Genomic DNA, 18,832 nt, shown 5'->3' with positions numbered 1-18,832 from the left:
TTACGGTAAAGAACAGGCACATACAAGTGATAAAAAAGAAAGTATTATAATGAATTTATTTTCTCAGTATATATATTATAAACCTTTTAGACATTATATTTTTGTACGCTTGCTATTTTTAGGGAGGGGAAAAAATACTGTTTGGAATGGAAGGCGGCCCAAATGTATATCTGGTTCGTATGGGCAATTGAGCTGATGATGCAGATCGTGCTGCCGGTACGGATCGGGTAGTGATACTCAGCATATGACTAGACAAGACATAGTCATAGTGGCTGGCTGTAGCTACCTGGCAGTGGTGACAAATAAAGATGGTGCAAGCACCATGCGGGAATAAGGAGTCATGTCAACAACAGGGAGCCAAAAGTAGTGACCATCTGTCTGAATGGTCAGTTAATTTTCACTATAAAGTCCACTATGTTGTCCCCACGCTAAATAGTGATGAGGGATTAAGGGGTTAGAGCGGCGCTCAGACACAGCCTTTGGCACTTATACGTCTTGTATTAATGCTCAGTTGCTAAGCAGCTGCTGGGTGCTGTCTACTATCTTGTGGAGCTATATTAGATGGCACATTTTTACCTACATGACATTGATTGATATGGACTTTAGAAGAACTGTTTAATTCAACTTTTCAAAGCACTTTTCATACAGTCAAGATGCTTTATGGAGCAGAAATGCATGTTGATCGTTGATACATTAATAGTTTATTCTGTCAGGATGTCGTTAGGAGCATATTGTAGTTAAGGAGAATTTACAAAATATACAAGTAGAATTTTGAAGGTCAAATATATTTATTTTAAAAAGCTAAAAACTAATAAAAAAATTTAAAAAAAGTTTAGGGATGACAAAGATGAATCGATAAATGACACTTATAAAATGATTAGACCTAAATTAAAACACAGAATATCTTTAATATGCATGACAATGGCTATAACACTACTGCTAATATCAGATGATAGAGAACAAGTTAAAGTATAAACTAATTATTATATTAACAGCATGCATTTCACAATTCTTACAGTGCACTTTCTTGTTGGAACAGTACAAATTTGTACTTTATTACTAATGTACTTTGGACTTTGGAACCTTTTTGATAAATAAAGACAAGTACTCTTAGGTCTGGTGGAATTGGTGGACGACCCAAATGCAGAGATGAGGAGGCAGAGATGAGTTCTTGCAGATTTAATGCAATGCAGATTGCAACAGAAAGACAAATACACAACTAATCAACACCAGGACATGACAGGGAGAAATACACATGAGGATTAAGCACTGAGGAACTGCACAGGTGGAGTATATATGGGAGACAGAACAAAGACTGGGGTAATCACCTGATAGGGAGCAGGTGTTGATAGAACAACTAGAAGCTGGGCAAGAAGCTGGCAAGTAGACTGGCACAAGACGGTAACAGAGAGCAACACAAAAAAACACAACACTTCTTAAATATAACTAGAAAACAACTACAATAACACAAAACGGAAAATAAACAATTACCAAGAAAACACAAGGAGATAAATAAAAATGTTAATTAAATCTCAAAAAGCAACTTAAACAGAACTGCAAAGGGCAGGATAACAATGGATGACAAGTACTGTACCTTTGAGATAACATTCTTAAAAACTGTAACTGAAGGTACAAAATTTCCCTGTCTTGTACCTCTATTTTTGAATGTGTATGCCAACAGGATTGCAAGAGAGCTCATAACTTGGATGCTATTTAGAGCTTCTGTATGATATAAATATATGCTAATTTGACTTGTACTTTAATAAACAACATTTTGACAGTGAATGTTTTCTGTCTGTGCTGTAGATAATTAAGATTTACCAGATTATTGTAAACAAGGAAAATAACTAAATAAATTACTTTTTAGTTGCTATTTAGTGGTTATTAAAAAAAACATAAAATGTTAAATCACCTTTTTAAGCTGAGGGATTTACTTATATGATAAATTGCCCGTTTTTACTATTACCTGTTTTACAAATCCCAGGGGCTTTAAATCCAGGGCTTTCAGTGGAAAAGGGGCTAAATGGATTCTACATTAATAAAAGGGTCATTGCTCCTAGTCACACAGGTGTGATTGCCTAAAGTAAAAAAATGAGGAATAGTGGTATTTAAAGAGCATTTAAAGTGGAACAATTGGGGGATGAAGGATTATTACACAAAACTAACGTACAATCAAATCCAGGACAGCCTGGGGAGCAGGGCAGGCGAAAACCTTTGAATGACTTCTCGAAAATGCAATGTGGTCTTTCTTGTTATTGCTTCTAGCACTAAATGGGATCATTTTGAGTGAGTGTTCTTTTCTGCAAAACCAGTTTCAACCTGCATCATGTCTGATAAAAAAGGTTAAGACAAGTTACAGTGAGTCAGGTGTGTCTATACTAGGAAAAAAACTGTCAAGTGTCATCAGAAACTAAACTCTTGGTGTTTTAAGAATAGAAATTATCAGTTTCATCAGAAGCAAATTTATCAGTGCCATCAGAAACAAAACTATGAGTGTCATCAGAAACAAAACTATCAGTGTCTTTAGAAACAAAACTATCAGTGTAATCAGAAGCAAAGTCTGGAGTTAGATGAGCTCTCGCAAAGCGAATGTTAAAATCACCCTTTGGGTCCTTGCCGAGAACATTAACACCTAAAATGAACTTAATGTGATATGGGTCTTTTTTTTAAGTTGACAATTTTTTACATGTTTTAAACCATCACCATGGAAGGACTGTGTCCTGTGGTTGGTAGGATTAACATAACCCCTAAGGTTGGAATTCCAATCCTGCTACAGCTACTAGTTGTTAAGTGGCATCTCTTTCACACCTGTGAAAACCAGTGACAATGACAAAATGGGGACAGTAGCATTGGTATTGGTATTAATTATCATGACCACATGACTTTCTCCCATGACTCTTGACAAGTGGTCCTTTAAGATGTCAATGTTTGAAATCATGCATGGCATGGAAGGTGCACCTTCCATGCCATGCATGATTTCAAACATTGACATCTTAAAGCTGGTTTATACTGAGAAACCAGGTCGTCTGCATGTGTGTCGCAATGAACGCAGATATGCATGCAGTTAGCCAAGCCTTGTAGCTACACCAGGTCCTGGAAAAAGACAGAGTTAACCGTTTCCATCTGTCTTTGGACTGCTGACTAATTTAATGTTCAGCTGATCAGGTCCAAATGGTTTCACCTCCAGCTTCTCTTGGTAAGTTTTCTTTAAGGGAATTCACTTCCGTGACAAGACCAGTCAATTAGCCGCACTAAGACTGTGACGACAGTTCCTGTCAGCTTAGGGTGCAGCTCTCCTGTGCTCCAAACTCTCCTATCCTTTTCTTACTGGACAGGAGCTACTGTGCATGTACAACTTTTAACGAGAGTTAATAGCTGAAGATTTTGCGCCCCAAGGCAGAAATACATCACAGATCCGACAACAAACGTAGGCCCACTTTTTAACAGCCTGGAACCACCAAGATCAGGAACACGTCCACATAGTGGTCCTCAAACAGTTCCTTAGCAGCCAGGCGACCTTAGAACACAAGAAAACTTTACAGAAAGTGTAGTCATAGATCTCTGCCTACTGCTTACCAACAACCCATTCACATCTCTAACCGAATTTTCCAGCTCAATGATCACCCACTGGGAAACTGACTCTGGTAATTGACACCTGGTTACGCTGATCAAAGTTCCTTAAATAAGTTTGCCAAAACAGTGTTGGACTGTGCTGGTCCCCTTCCTGATCTGAAGGGTGATTACATGGTTAGCCGCATGTCGTCATGCAACCACTGGTTGTATAGACTGTCCTGAATGATGTTTGCTACATTGATAACTGGCAAATTTTTTTGGGAAAACATGGTCTAATTCGGAGACCCGGCATCCATCTCACTTCGAAGGATTTAGCTCTTCTTTCGAGCAATTCAGAAAGCATAGTTGTATTTTAACACATTTCTCTGCAGCTTCTTTACTGTTACCCACTCATTACTCCGTCCAAACAGTGTCTTACCCACAACCAAAATCATATCAATTGACAAAGAATCCTATAGGAATAAATCATGACAATCTAATAAAAATAAAAATAACTCATATTGGGGAAATGTTTCAACTATTAAATGTGTTTTTAATGAATATTAAAACACATTAATAAAGTTTGTTAGTTAATAAAACACATTAACTAACAGGCTTTCTTTAAAAAGTCTTTTAGTTAATAACTTGAATTGTAATAATCAAACTGATTTATGTTGCCTCACAGAAACTCGGCTACAGCACAAGGATTATGTGAACTCGAGGCAACTCCCCCTAGTTACTTCAGTTTTCACATACCCAGAAATCCTGAGCAAGGAGAAGCACTAGCAACAATCTTTCAGTCTGACTTATGGATTAATGGAATCCCACAAAATTATAGCTCTTTTTGAAAATTTTATCCTTAGTTTCCCTGATCCAAATAGCAAAGCATCAAAATCTCTTCCTTTAGTAACTTTGTATTGTCCACCATGTCCTTTCCCTGAATTTTTTGATCAGTTTTCAGAGTTACCATCGGATTCAGTGTTAAATACTGACAATGTCAGTACAGTATAGTGGGGGATTTTAACATCCATGCTGAGACTGAAGGTGATAGCTTAAATGCAGTCTTTAACACTTGACTCGATTGCTTTTATTCACAATGTGAATAGCCCCACACATTCTCATCTTCATACTGGGGACCTTGTGTGGACATATGGCATTGCATGTGAAGAAATAACAGTATTTCCTTAAAACCCTGTCCTCTCTGACCACTTTTTAGTAGCAGATCATTATCAGATAACACAGTTTTACATTTTAAACAGTCTGTTCCACTTTCTATCTCTTTTGTAGCACTGAACAATACTGCAGAGGGCATTCATATAATTTGCCATTCACAAACTGATGGCTGATGGTTTTATTGGTGGGGCTACCAGTTCCCCGTTTACTGCCTTAGACAATGTAGGCCCTTGGAAAAAGAAAATCTTTAAAAATTAAAACCTGGCTCCTTGGTTCAATGCAACGATGCACAGTTTGAAGCACGATACCTACGAGACTCATACTTAGCCTAGAAAAACAGTTTACTGTTGTATAATATGACCTTTGTGCAGTCTTAAAATAATTGTCATCTCGTCACAAAACGTTTTTTTAATAAATAATAATGGAGGCAGAGTAAGGTACAAGTCAATCTACTTCTGTTTACCCGCTACACAGAGGAGAATTATATTATCAGAGGACTGGTTTATTTTAAAGAAGCTACTGTCCACACCTACTTCTGCCCGCCTTCTTTTTGCTCCTTTTTTTGTCTGAAACAAATTTTGCTTTTACCAATCAACCACTGTCAGAGCAATAAGACGCCCTGGTTGTCCTGCATCCTGATCATCTTTCAAAGCATTCAGAAAATCCAACCACAGGTGAGAAAATCTAAAACATTCAGATTAAGAGACAGAAATGTTCTCATTGCAGAAATACCTCAGTAGCTATGTGTGTTGTTCTCTTAATTCCAGATTTCTATGAGCAAAGACCAAATCTTTTTGTACCAGTAAAACCAAATAATATTTATCATACCATACAGGTGTACTTTCAGGTATGCTGTCATTGAATTAAAAATATTTATTTTGATTAGGCTTATTTGTAAGAATAAAAGTTCCTTATAACATTAACAACCTTTAAGCAGTTATTAAAAATAGTTTTGATTAAGCCAACCTTTTTGTATTAATCCTTTTCTGGAGCGATCCCCTATCCGGAATATCTTGTTTTCAATTCCTATAAACCAAAGGTTCATAGAATTAAAGCCTTAAAATATACCTCCTGGGTGTAAGAGTTTCAATTAGTAAATTAAATAAATGAACTTTTTATTTACATTGCGTTTTCTTAAGATACATTTGTTTTGTTTTTTGCATCTTCATACGAAGATAAGGCACGAACAGATTTGTTAAGTCTATAATGATCATATATGTTTGAATCATTTGATTTAACATTTTAAATTATGAGGATTGTAGAAAAAAAAAATTGGCAAAAATACCTTTTAGTTTGAAGAAGTGTCATTATAGCAAGCAATAAAAAGGAAAATGTGTAGATAGTTACAGCATACATTCCTAGGCTGCTGGTGACATTTTTTCCCCTGTATGTTTCTTTTCATTATCAGCAACTGTTTGCATCCCTGGCATACTCCACATTGCAATGAAAATAACTCATTGCTCCTTTGACATGTGGGCGACAGCTTAACCTCACCAACTTATCACGACGGACAGTCGAAATGTAATTCCAAGACACTGATGTATGAAACTGGTGCTTTTTGCTCAGCTGAACCAGATAAAGAGATTTTGGGTCATTGACAGGACACAGAACAAACATTTTTCTTCACTCAGACCATTGTTCCTTATCTACACATCCATATCTAATCATTTTCATGACCTTAGCAAAAAAAAGAACTGTTTTACACATACAAATAAGCATAATACAATCAGTCCATAGTCCCATTACTCTTGTGCAGAATGAGAAATCTTTAGAATATATAGAAATACAATTTAATTAATACTTTTTTGTGTCTTAAGGGTGAGAATCTGTAGAAAGGACACATTTTGAAAGGAACAATTTACAGATCTAGGCTGTATGGAAGACCGAAAAGACAAAAGCCATTTTATATACAAACCACAAAAAAATCCCATTCACCTTTTAGCAGCATTAGCATACAGTCAGATTTCCAATGAAATGGTATGAATCAAAGAATATTTATGCATGACAATACCTCAATTAATGCTCACACATAAAAATTAACTGAGAGTCTCTGATACAGTTTTTATGGAGTATTTTCTTCATGCTTCTTCTTCACACACATATAATTAGAAGCTATATGTGTCTTTTGTGCCTTTATTCCTTTGAAGCAAGATTTATTGATAATCCCATATACTGTTATAACTTTAACTCACTAAACCATCAAAACATTTGATATATTGTTATCTAAAATGTTTACAACCTATATTTTTTTTAAATCTTTCATTATGCTTATATGCTCTTTGTTATTTTGTTCTCTCGCATAAAACCCCAATATGTTATAATGAAATGTGTTGATGTGATGTCACAAATATGTCAATCTTATTTGAAAAGATACAAATAGGTTTAAAAAGGCAGTTAAGAACGTTTCATACGAAAACACTAACCCACTTTAAAGAGGTGTGTCATAAACTTGGTTTTCTTTTCAGATGCTATGTTACACTGCTGTCTTTAGTATATAATGGGCCTGATGCAAAAGCTTTAATATGACCAAATTTGTTCCTAAATTGTTCGTACAAGTGATTAAGGAGAAGCTATGACATCCACCATTTTTCTTCTCAGTCAGTTATTATCCAAATCTAGTTTTACCCTAAATGACTATTGTTGTTACTTAGAAGAAATTGTCAATTTTATTTTTATTAGGCTTCATCATTATATAATACTAACCCCTGGATTGTATTATGGAAGCTGCACTTGCAGCTTCCATAATACTATCCAGGGGACAATGATTTAATTTGTGTCGCCTCTGTAACAGTCCAACCATGGCACTTGCAGCTCTTGTGATTTATTCTACACTACTTGGTTTTTATTGGTCCCTTAATTCTCAGCTCTCAGTTGGAAGAACCTCGATCTCCAAACTAATAAAGTTTTCTTCTTCGTTTTCAGTGCTGTTTTTGTGAACGAACACATTCTGACAAGCATGGGAAGTCATATCCTCATATGGCATTATTTTGACCGCAATTAAGCAAATAGAAATTTCGTGGGAACATGCTCTCAGTTATGCACAGGCGAACTGCATCATGTTTGCAAGGATCATTTACTGAAGTTAGGAATCATTGTTGATCTTGAAGTGGCACACTCATAGGAGGAAAGGTAGGAGAAAAAGTGAGAGAAATTTACAACAACAATAAAAAAAGTTGTTGCATGAAGCCCATTGAGTGTCGTTTTGGGAGGAAATCATGCATGACTATACAAGACTCCAACCTAACAGTAAACTTTTAGGAATTAGTTAATGCTGTAATTAAGCCCTTTCATTATTTTAAGCACTTGGCAAGCCTGGCGCCACATTGTCATAACTATGCTCCTCTGTAAAAGAAGGATCTGTTGGAGAGATTCATTATTTTACAGCTTTGCTAAAGTAGTTTTTCTTCCTCTTTCACATAGAAAATGGAAAATGGTGAAGGACCTTCTACAGATATCCCAGATATCCCGGCACCACCATATCCTGGTCCTCCTTTGGACTACAATCCACTACCACAATCCACACCTGATTTTCAGCCCGCAACCCAGCCTGTGGCACAGCAATATAACCAGCCAGTAATCCAACCTGTTGCTCAGCATTATCAACAACCTGTTGATCAGCAATATCCCCAGAGTGAAGTACAGCAGTATCAACAGTCTGTTGATCAGCAATATCCTCAGCAGCAATATCCCCAGTCTGTTGCTCCGCAGTATCACCAAATGGATTTTCAGCAATATCCTCAGCAATATCTTAAGAATGGTAAGAAAACAGACACCTTTTTAATATGTCTATAAGTTGTATATTTTTTACAAAATAATGTCGGGCCTTTTCCTGAAATTATTGCTTCTTCTTATATGGCAAAAGCTTTTGACCAGTTTATGACTCAATCAGATAACTACATTATTTTTTTTTTTTAACTCTAGATCAGCAGCCGGTTGTGCAGTATATGGCACAACAAAATCAAGTTGCTCAACCAGGTGGGTGACTTTGTCAATTTGTTTTTCATTTTTAAAACATGACTTTGAATTTTTCAGAGGTACACTGGAGGTCCAAACACAGTGGTGTGTGTTGTGGAAAAAATGGATAAGAACATCCAAACTGTAAAAAAAAACATGAACATGATGAAGGGTGACAGAGTCAGACACTATTCTTTAAACTCGTTGGGTTTTCATGGCTTTTTAAGGACCGGGCTCACAGTGGGTAATAAAGGAAAAGAAAGTACACAGCATACAGTTAACATTTTTAAGTATCTGTCACTAAAAATATGTGTAACTGGCAGTGAAACAGGTGACTGTAGTGCAACCGAGGCCCACTGATGCTCCTGGAAGCATGCTATGTCCGCATTGCCAGACCACAGTTGTGACCTCAATTGAATACAAACTGGGCCTCCTTACCTGGTTAATTGTTGGATCACTGTTTATTATAGGGTAAGTAAAAACTTCAACATGAAAATACACGTAAGATCTGGTGGTGGGCTTAAATGGCTACAAATTATAGATAGTTGTGGTGGCCGAGGACAGCAAACATTGTGCAATAGCATTAATTTATTATGCCTTGCCCCATCAAATGTAACATGTCAAAAATAACTGAATATAGCATTGAGGTTCTGTTGCATATTGTACAGGCCAGGCTGGGACTTTCCTTTCTTGTAACTATCTGCAGTCAGCCGAATGCAAACCCCTCCCCTATTCTCTCTAGTAAACAACCAGTTAAAGTTTAACGAAGGAAGAGGTAAAAGCTTCATGAAATTAAAGAGGTTGATGTTGTGAGACACTTTATAAATAGTTAACTATAAAAAGTCATGCCAATATAGCATATTCTTGTTAAATTAGTACCTTGGTTTTCATTTCCAAATGTACGCATGTCAGTAAAAGCATGGACCCTAACACTGACCGAGAAACAATTACCTACGTGTGATATCACATATCAAGATCCAAACTATTTCTAGTTTTCTTGTTTCTCTGATTTTGGAAAAATCAGAGAAAACATACTGTTTGTTAGTGCTATTTGAGAAAATTTTTGATGTTTTTTAATATCCTTTCTAGTTTTCTGTTGTTATTGTATAATGATCTCAGAATGCTGGACCCAATATTGAAGGTGAGACAGTCAGTAGTAATGTTCAAAAGGTTTATTTTAACAAAAACAAAGCAGAACAGAAATGCTGAGCTGTAGAACTGAGGACCACAGTGTCTGCAGGAGGGGGCGGGGCACCGCCCAATCACTGACACTCTGGTTTGAGAGGTCAGTCCATCCTCTTAATCAAAGGCAGAATCAGCCGATGCACTGCCAATGAGATGCGACCCTGAGCCATCCATTAGGGTCCCCCGATGCAGCAACGCTAGAGTGCAGGCAGGAATCCAATCCAATTCAGGAAAACAGACCAGACAGGGACAGTTCTGTAATCCAGGAGTCTGCAGACTAGGCAGGGGCTCCAATCCATACAGGAACAGACAGATCCAGGGTTCCAGGAATCCAAAGAGAGAGAAGGCAGGTTCAGATTTCAATTAGCCCAGCAGTGAGCTCAGACAGACACGCACAAGGACAGACAGGCAGGCTCAGGGGTTGAGGGACAGAGACAAGACATGGTACCAAGAATAATTGCAAGAACTTTAAACTGGCTGCCATAAACCACCTCATATAAACTTACACATTAACTCGAGCAACAATCTTCTCCTTGGCCACCTTCCTCTCTTTTGTAGCTGTAGCTCTGTTTCTCAGTCTTTTAAACACATGTTCCTTGTTAATTTTATTTCTTTGCAATTCTGCATTAAAATCTCTAGTTCCAGTAGGGTGAATAGGCACTTCCTGTTGCTTATTGTCAAGGTGACTCTTTGAATCGGTGCTCCACAGATAATAGGTTTTCATACTTGTTGCGCACATGTTAAATTCTGAGTGGACCTAGTTAAACTTGATTTAACCAATGCATAGCAGCTGTTGTGAATCCGAACACTCAGAGTTCCCTTATTGTGGCTAGATCAGTTTAGAGCTTCAGATTTGAATCTGAATTTATTACACCTGCTGAATTAAATGGACCCCTGGTCTCCAATTAGGAGCCAGGCTTACGGGACTCAAAACCAAACCTCCCCACAATCCAAGCCAAAACCCTGAGGGCTCCGCAGAGAAGATCTGGGACACGATCAAAAGACAAGATAAACAGCAAACCCTCTCCATCCACTGGCCTCAGGGGATGGGAACATTAACCAGGGACTCAACTAAAACTAATGAAACAAACTAACAAACAGGAATGAAACCGAAATCAAACTATGATCTGGCCCCAATAGCAAGTATATGAAGCAAAACGTGCAGGTGAATGAGATGAGTGGTGATGAGGAACCGGGCAGAGTTAAGCAGGTGAATGAAGTAAGTAATTAATGTCAGCTATCAGGGCAGATCATGACATATTGTTACTAGGTTCTAATTAGTTTAAGATGCATTATGATAAAATGTTATGTTGGTTGTTCAATCTTGGACAGTTAATATATGTTTTTCTTATTACTATTAACCATTTGTCAGATGTGTGCAGCAGTCTGACCAATGAGATAACTGATTATATCTGAGATGAGGTGTAAACTGCAAAACAAAATATTTATAATATGAAATATTTTCGGTCTAATTATTTTTTCCTCTTGCCATTTAGAGTAGAACAGCAAAAATAGCTTTAAAATATTTTGGTCCGCAAAAAAATATATTTTTCAACTTGCCTTCTAGATATGAAAAAAAAAGTACTTTGAAATATTTTGATTTGTAAGTTGATTTTTTCCACTTGCCTTACAGGCTTAATCTTTAATGCCCTGACATTTTTTGAGCTGTAAATAAACATTTTTATAAAAATTTCATACACGCATATCTGGGCTGGACAAAAAAAAAAAAAAAAAACACTTTTATGGTTTGTAAATAATTTATCTTACCTGCTTTTCAACGCTATATACACACACAAAAAGACAAAATATATATATATAAAAAAACTGTTTTGTTGTCAAAGATATTTTTTTGTACTTTTAGGACTTTTCTGTAAATATTGGATCTTCAAAGGGGAAAAAAAGTGTAATCAACAATTGCTAAGTATTTGTTAAAATATTACTAAAAATATTAACTTTCTGAGTTTACTGTACATTCTGACCCCTGAAAACAAACCTTTGCTGAAAACTTTTAAGTACTCTTGAGTTTCTTTTCATGTAACACATTACACTGACATTGAATTTAAAGCTTGGTTTTTACTCACAAATTGCAGACATATACTCTAACCCTATAAATGTGCTTCACTCAACAACAAAAGTCTTGCACCAAACAATTACTCAAGAACACACAGGTGTGGCAGAACGCCAGATTTTCGCATATACCAATACTGCCACCATGAGGCAAATTTATGCCATTAAACATGAACATGGGGTTGCAGAGGATCATGAACGAAAAAAGTTATTAAAAGTCAAATTAAGACCTCTTTAAGTATATATTTCAGATACATGCGGTCAGTTTCTCATCAGCTCTAATAAAGCATCGTGATCAAGAATTAATTTGTCTCTTTTTATTCTACCCTATCCTCCACTCCAGGGTCTGGCCCTGCTGTTTAATCCCCTTCTGTGTGAATGCTTGCAAGGATGTGCAGCATTCCTGTCCACAATGCAACAATGTCCTGCACATCCACAAATTATTGTGAAGCACAGTGAAACCAGCAGTGACCTGTATAAAAGTGGAATTTCCATTATGGTTACATTTATCATTTTCCCCTGATATCTTCTATCATATTCTTATAAGATGTTACCTTGTGTCGTTTTATTCTGAAAATATTTCTTTTTTTTTTTATTTGGGACAAATTCTCACTTTTGTATACTTGCCTTCTATTAAAATGTTGTAAAATGATCTATGTTTTAGATAAAAAAAAGGATATTTTTAAATTACAGATTATACATGTATTTTGTTCTTTCATTGGGATAATTTGACCGTTATTATAGTAGTTTTGTTAGTAAAAATAATTTTTCATTGCTATAAATAATTAAACATCTGATAAATGTTTAAAAGCATTATGATTGTATGCAACATACAAGATATTAGATTAATACAGTTTTTTCTTGGTTTATATTTGCCTTGCCTTATAATACGTATTTTTGTGCATCATGAAGATCACCATTGTAAAATTAAAATGTGTACATTTTACAAGAATGAATCCTGTCCTTCTTTGTAGAGATCACATTTTGCTTAGTGCATCGCTGGGTTAGAAAATCTCACAGTCCAAGAAAGATGCCATCTATAGTACAGTTGCCTTTTTTTTGAGAGGAGGTTTTACAGTAGCTTAAAGGTAAAGGTGCACCATGGGTTTCCGGTTTTACCCATTGTGTCCAATATCTTTATAGAATAAAATAGAATAGAATAGAAAATCCCTTTATTGTCCCACAATTGGGACATTGTTGCATTACAGCAGCTAAAGATTATAGCAAAAATGGTCATACAAATGTGGAACTTAAAGAAGTGTATAAAAATAAAAGAATAAGTGACAGAGTTAAGAGAATAAACAAAACAAATACTTTTTTTTTACCACATAAATACTGTACACCTGGAGAATAAAAAAATCTACATAAAGCTGTGGACATTTTTACACTAATGGCTATGCGAAAAAATAGCAGCAAACACCAGAGATGTGCAAATATATCAGCTGCATGCAGAGATGGCAAAAGTACTCACTTTCCGTACTTGAGTAAAAGTACAGATACTTGTGTAAGTGACGTAAACAGTAACTGCAAAAATCAGCATGAATGTAACAACTTATTGAGGTTTTTGGGAACAGTGATGGTTACAAAGTATTACAGCTGCTTGGAGGAAGGATCTGTGATAACGTTCCCTGTTGCATTTAGGGTGCAGCAGTCTGTCACTAAAGGAGCTCTCCATTTCAGCAACAATACCATCCATCCATCCATCCATCCATCCATCCATCCATCCATCCATCCATCCATCCNCAGCAACATGTTATTTAAGTGGCTAAGACAGTAACTGCAAAAATCAGCATGAATGTAAGAACTTATTGAAGTTGTTGATAACAGTGATGGTTATAAATACCTACAGCTGCTTGGAAGAAGGATTTATGATAACGCCCCCTAGTGCATTTAAGGTGCAGCAGTCTGTCACTGAAGGAGCTTTCCAGTTCAGCAACAGCTTTATGCATAGACATTATCAAACAGATATGTTATTTCAGTTAGGGTCCTTTAGTTTCCCACCTCCAGGGGGCATCCAATCACAGAGCTGGTCTTCCTGATGAACTTATCCAGCTGCTCTCTCTCAGCTACAGATAAGCCACTGCTCCAACAGACAGCTGCATAGAAGGAGTAGATGGAGATCAGAGTACTCTGCATATACAAGGGAACATAAGCGACTTACTGGTTTAGATAGGTGGAAGATATCTGGGTCAAATCCAAACCCAGGAAGCTGAGGCATTCACCATTCACATCATCTCAGCCGTGCAGTTTCCAGACAATGGCAGTCTTAACACAGAAACCTGCACAAACAGACCAATACCTGCCTTTTGACTCACATCACCCCACTGAAACATAATCTTTTTGTTATCAGAACTCTGAGTTACCAGGCTGACCTGCACTACTGTACCTGAGCCTGGAATAAACTATTGCTGCTGTTTTATTGCTTTTATTGTAATGTCTATACTTTATATTTTTCTTATCACTGTTACCTGTCATGTCCCGCACTTTATGTCAGTCTGTAAATGTCAGTCTTGTATATTTCTTGTATATTTGTATATTTCTAGAGAGTAAACGTAATTTCATTTCCCTTGTATGTCTTGTACATATGAAGAAAGTGACAATAAAAGCTGACTTGACTTGACTTGACTGACATTCCCTCCCTTACAGAGAAACATAAAGAACATGAATGTTGTCCAAGTTTACCAGAAGATCATGAATATATTAAATAACTAGAACTGGGAGTTATAGTTAATCAATAGGTCATTCGAATATTAATATGTTAATAGTAGAATGATTATAAATGTTATTTTCTTATTCATCAGGGTTTATTTATATAAAGGTTAGACTCCGGGATTGGCTGTTAAGATCTAGTTGCCTTCACCAATTTAATAATTTAGACTATTGCTATCAGCAGAATTATTAATAACAAACCAAATAAATCTGCCTCGTTCATTCAGATGTAACCAAAGAAGAGTAAATCTAGCCTGAGTGATAAATTGTTTACTGTATAAAATAAACACAAAGACCTTGGGTTGAAATACAATTGTACCTTTATTAGCTGATAAGCATCATCACATCATTACACCATACACGTTTGTAAATAAGGAGACATCCATGGTTCCATTTTTAAATATTACACTATGTTCTCAGATCAAGGACACTACTCTCATTCCATTCCCAAATCTTTTCCCCTTACATAATGAAGATAATTAATTTCTATCTTGACAGAAGAACTGTCCTAGTTAAATAATCCTCTTAACACCCACCTCATTTGATGTAATCTTTGCCTATTTTTCATACCCAAATGAAAAAAGCAAAGCAAAATTGGGTGAGTAAAACACAGCCTAAGCTGCATTTCAGAATTATATATAACAAATTTTGTTTTGTTTTGTTTTCCAACTTAGGCATTGTAATTAAACAAAATCGGCATCCAAACTTCAAAAATATCGAAGTGTTGTTTGTAAACGGTTTTGAACTGATTGATCCAGCCTCAGCAGTGTGTTTCACTCTTACGCAAGTCGGCTCTTCTTTATGCAACCCAGCCATGTCTACCCTTGTTTAAAACCATATTTCATTGGCTATAAAGCCAAACAGCCAATGTGGTCAAACAACAGTGCGTCATTGGCTGACAAGAAGGAGCCTGTCAGCCAGAGAACCTGCCAACCGACCAATGGGCAGAAGTTGATCCTTTAAGACACAGCCCCTCCTCATTTGCATATTGAGGTAGAAATGCTTACAAAAATGTAAAAATGACAGGCAGAAATAAATAGCATTGAAGAACTAAAAAGGGTAAAAAAAAATACAAAGGAAAAATAAAACAGACAAAAATAGATGCGCATAAATAATTAATGAATATAGGTGAAGACTATAACTCAAAATAAATAAATAAGATAATTAATACAGAGGCAAATAAATAAAGAAGCTAATTAAAAGAGATATATACATTTATGTCTCACTGTATAATTTCATTTCTGCCTACATTTATTTGTTTATTGTCTTTTTAGGGGCAATTAATTGTATGCTTATTTATTTATTGAGCATGTATCTATTTCTGTATTTATTTTTAAATATGGAAGAGCTGGTCCTCCATAAACAAATGAGGAGGTAAATCTTATTAGCAAGATGCTAAACGTTAGCAATGACCAGCTAACTTTTCTGATGTCAAAAACCAGACGTTATGTGATTTTCTCATCATGGAAGATTTTTATTATGAATATTCTGGATCTCTTTTTATCTGTGGACCCTTATGGATGAAAGGAATATAAACAATTGAAGAATGGATTTATAAAACAGCTTTTGGACGCCTTCAAAGGTATGTTGTTGTAGCTGGTTTGTAAGTTTACATTTTTAAATGCTGCTATATCTGTGTTAATTGTGCTGTCGTGATCGCTGTGTCCTTATACTGGACTTGGTGGTTGAATTTTGGAGAATCTAAGCTTTCAAACGATGTCTAACATGGTACAAATTTTACCATTGTAATTTTCATGCATTCTAAGTTATTAGTTGTAAATGCTATAAAAACACCGGCGATTAGGATAGATTTTTGAGAAGATAAACTGTTTGGGAAGAATTTATTTTGTACACAAGAGGCAGGTAATATCAGGGTTTAACAGACTCTCAGATTATTAAACTCATCCTAACACCGGTGATGCTTAAACCTTTACCACAGAGGTGTTAACTAGGGGACTTATTAAGCTTCTGTGTTGATGATTAGATGAGGAACACATGTGGCTGCCCAGCCGCTAGTGCCTGCTCACGCCACCTGCTGGAGGAGAGGTAAAACTACAGAAGCAGGTTGAAAACTTCATCTCCAGACCAGATGAAGTAAATATAATTATTTCATGATTAAATACATATTTTCATGCTACTCCACTGAAGTACACCATGAATTAATTTGTGAATGGATATTTTTACAAAGAAACTGGAAATTGACTGAGCTTTTAGCTTTAAATGCTTTTAAGTTGAAAGTGAAAGAATTTGTCGCAGCGTCAATAATCCGGAACTGTTTTTACTTGATATGTTTTTTTTGTTTTGTTTTTATGTACCTGACATTTATTTTAATGTATAAAATAAAGTTTTATGTGTTAAATAAAGGTTAAAAAAAATAAATAAAATTTAACTTTCACACATCTATCAAATTTAGAGAGGCAGGACTAGGGCCGCTCCTAGGAATATTTAGGTAAGAAACTAAACATTTAATTAACAAACATTCTAAAATTTTAATTTTATAACTAAATATTCAGATTTTAAATTTTTAATTTTGAACTAAATGTATGATTCTGTAAAATAATACAAGCTGACATTCAAGCCAAGCGTTCTTCTCTGCAAAACCGGTTTAAACTTGAATCATTCCACAAAGCGAGGTTTAAATATTTTACCGGTGAGTCAGGTGAGTCTTTACTTTCAAGGAAACTACAGTATCTACAGTGTCATCAGGAATAGAGTCTAAAGTTGGATTTGGGTCAACAAATTGAATTTTATAAATTCCCTTTGGGTCCTTCCCAAGTACATTACCGTCTAAAATTAAGTACAAAAAAAAAATTCTTTGTGGTCCACAGCCGACCACGAATTATTCCATGTTTCTAACTATCAACACTGAAGGATTTCTTCCTGGTTTGTAACTTTGGTTAACTTACTTCAGACTAAACTTATCGGATTTCTTAAATCTGTGTGTATGTAGTTGTTGCTAGGATTAACATAACCTCTAGGCAAATAATAAGGGCACCATGATTCTGTTGTAGACCAACCATGTGTGAAAAACACAGACATACATCTTAATATTCCTGCACAACTTACCAAACACATTATATGGAATTAAATCAGACCGGTTTAATTCTTCTGGCCCAGTGGTGTTTCTTGAAACCCCTATGATTACCTGGTAAATTCCAACTATGGCATATTGTTTCACAACACCTTGTGAAGTGTCATCTCTTTTACCACTGTTAGAAGCAGAGATATTCAGAATGGGCACAGTAGCATTGGCATTAGTATCATTGGTATTATTATTATTTATTTATTTTTTTTTTTATCTCTAATCATATTATCAGTTACATTTTAGCCTAAAAGGTGAAATAGGCCAACAAACATCCATAACAAAAACAGAAACAAAAAGAGGACTTTCTCCTTCTATTTTCCACTTCTGTACACCTTCATTGTTTTAAATGAAACCATTTCCTTGTAAGGAACCATTCTGAACCATCCTCAGATTTGGAAAGGCTTCTTTCCCTCTTTTTTCTTTTGGTTTTTAAGTGAGGGATATTATGAAATACAATAAATGTGGCAAAATTAATGTCACGGAAATAAATCAACCCCAGAAAAAAATATTCTTCACTCAAAAGCTCCTCTTCTTTCACACTTTTAATGACTTGAGCAGTGTCATGACATACAATATATGTTGCAAATTTATTTCACTCTCAATATAATGAGATAGTTTCTCATTATATTGAGTTACTATCTCATTATAATGAGATTTTTTTTTTTTTTACTGAGTGGCGGAAACGGGCATCCATACTGTAGTTTTATTTTCCTATATTATAATCATGTAAAGCACTTTACATTGTCTTTGTACTGAATTGTGCTATACAAATAAATTTGCCTTGCCTTATTCCAAACAGTCCCTAATAGTTTGTAAACAACCCCTTTCACTCTCATTCCAGTACGAAACTGATTTAAATCTCATCTGAAACTGACTTAAATCTCATCTGTTATCAAGCAAGTGAAAAATTCTCTTAAATGAACAACTGTATTTACAAACAGGTTGGGCAGGTCTGTTCAGTGATGTATCCCTCAACACTTTTATGGAACACAGGAGTTTATGCGCTGTTTTGAAGCTACTGGCCACACCTACTTCTACCTACCAGCTGTTTTGGTCACACCTACTTCTACCTGCCAGCTGTTTTGCTACATTCTTGTCAATGTTTTG

The 18,832-nt window shown here is 35.8% G+C and overlaps 1 protein-coding gene across 1 annotated transcript; it reads left to right on the top strand.

Annotated features, from left to right (window-relative positions):
• Positions 1-5,270: 5,270 nt before the first annotated feature.
• On the top strand, positions 5,271-13,167 carry LOC107082455 (cell death-inducing p53-target protein 1 homolog). Its single transcript, XM_015371142.1, has 5 exons — positions 5,271-5,399; positions 8,146-8,482; positions 8,647-8,700; positions 9,003-9,150; positions 12,275-13,167. Exons 2-5 carry the CDS (start codon positions 8,149-8,151, stop codon positions 12,378-12,380), a joined length of 642 nt encoding a protein of 213 aa, XP_015226628.1. The 5' UTR covers positions 5,271-5,399; positions 8,146-8,148; the 3' UTR covers positions 12,381-13,167.
• The last annotated feature ends 5,665 nt before the right edge of the window (positions 13,168-18,832 follow it).

Source organism: Cyprinodon variegatus, unplaced genomic scaffold, assembly GCF_000732505.1.
Source record: "Cyprinodon variegatus isolate N-32 unplaced genomic scaffold, C_variegatus-1.0 Scaffold54, whole genome shotgun sequence".
Taxonomy (NCBI): domain Eukaryota; kingdom Metazoa; phylum Chordata; class Actinopteri; order Cyprinodontiformes; family Cyprinodontidae; genus Cyprinodon; species Cyprinodon variegatus.
Note: the sequence above shows the minus strand (reverse complement) of the source record. Positions and strands in the feature narration are given on the sequence as shown.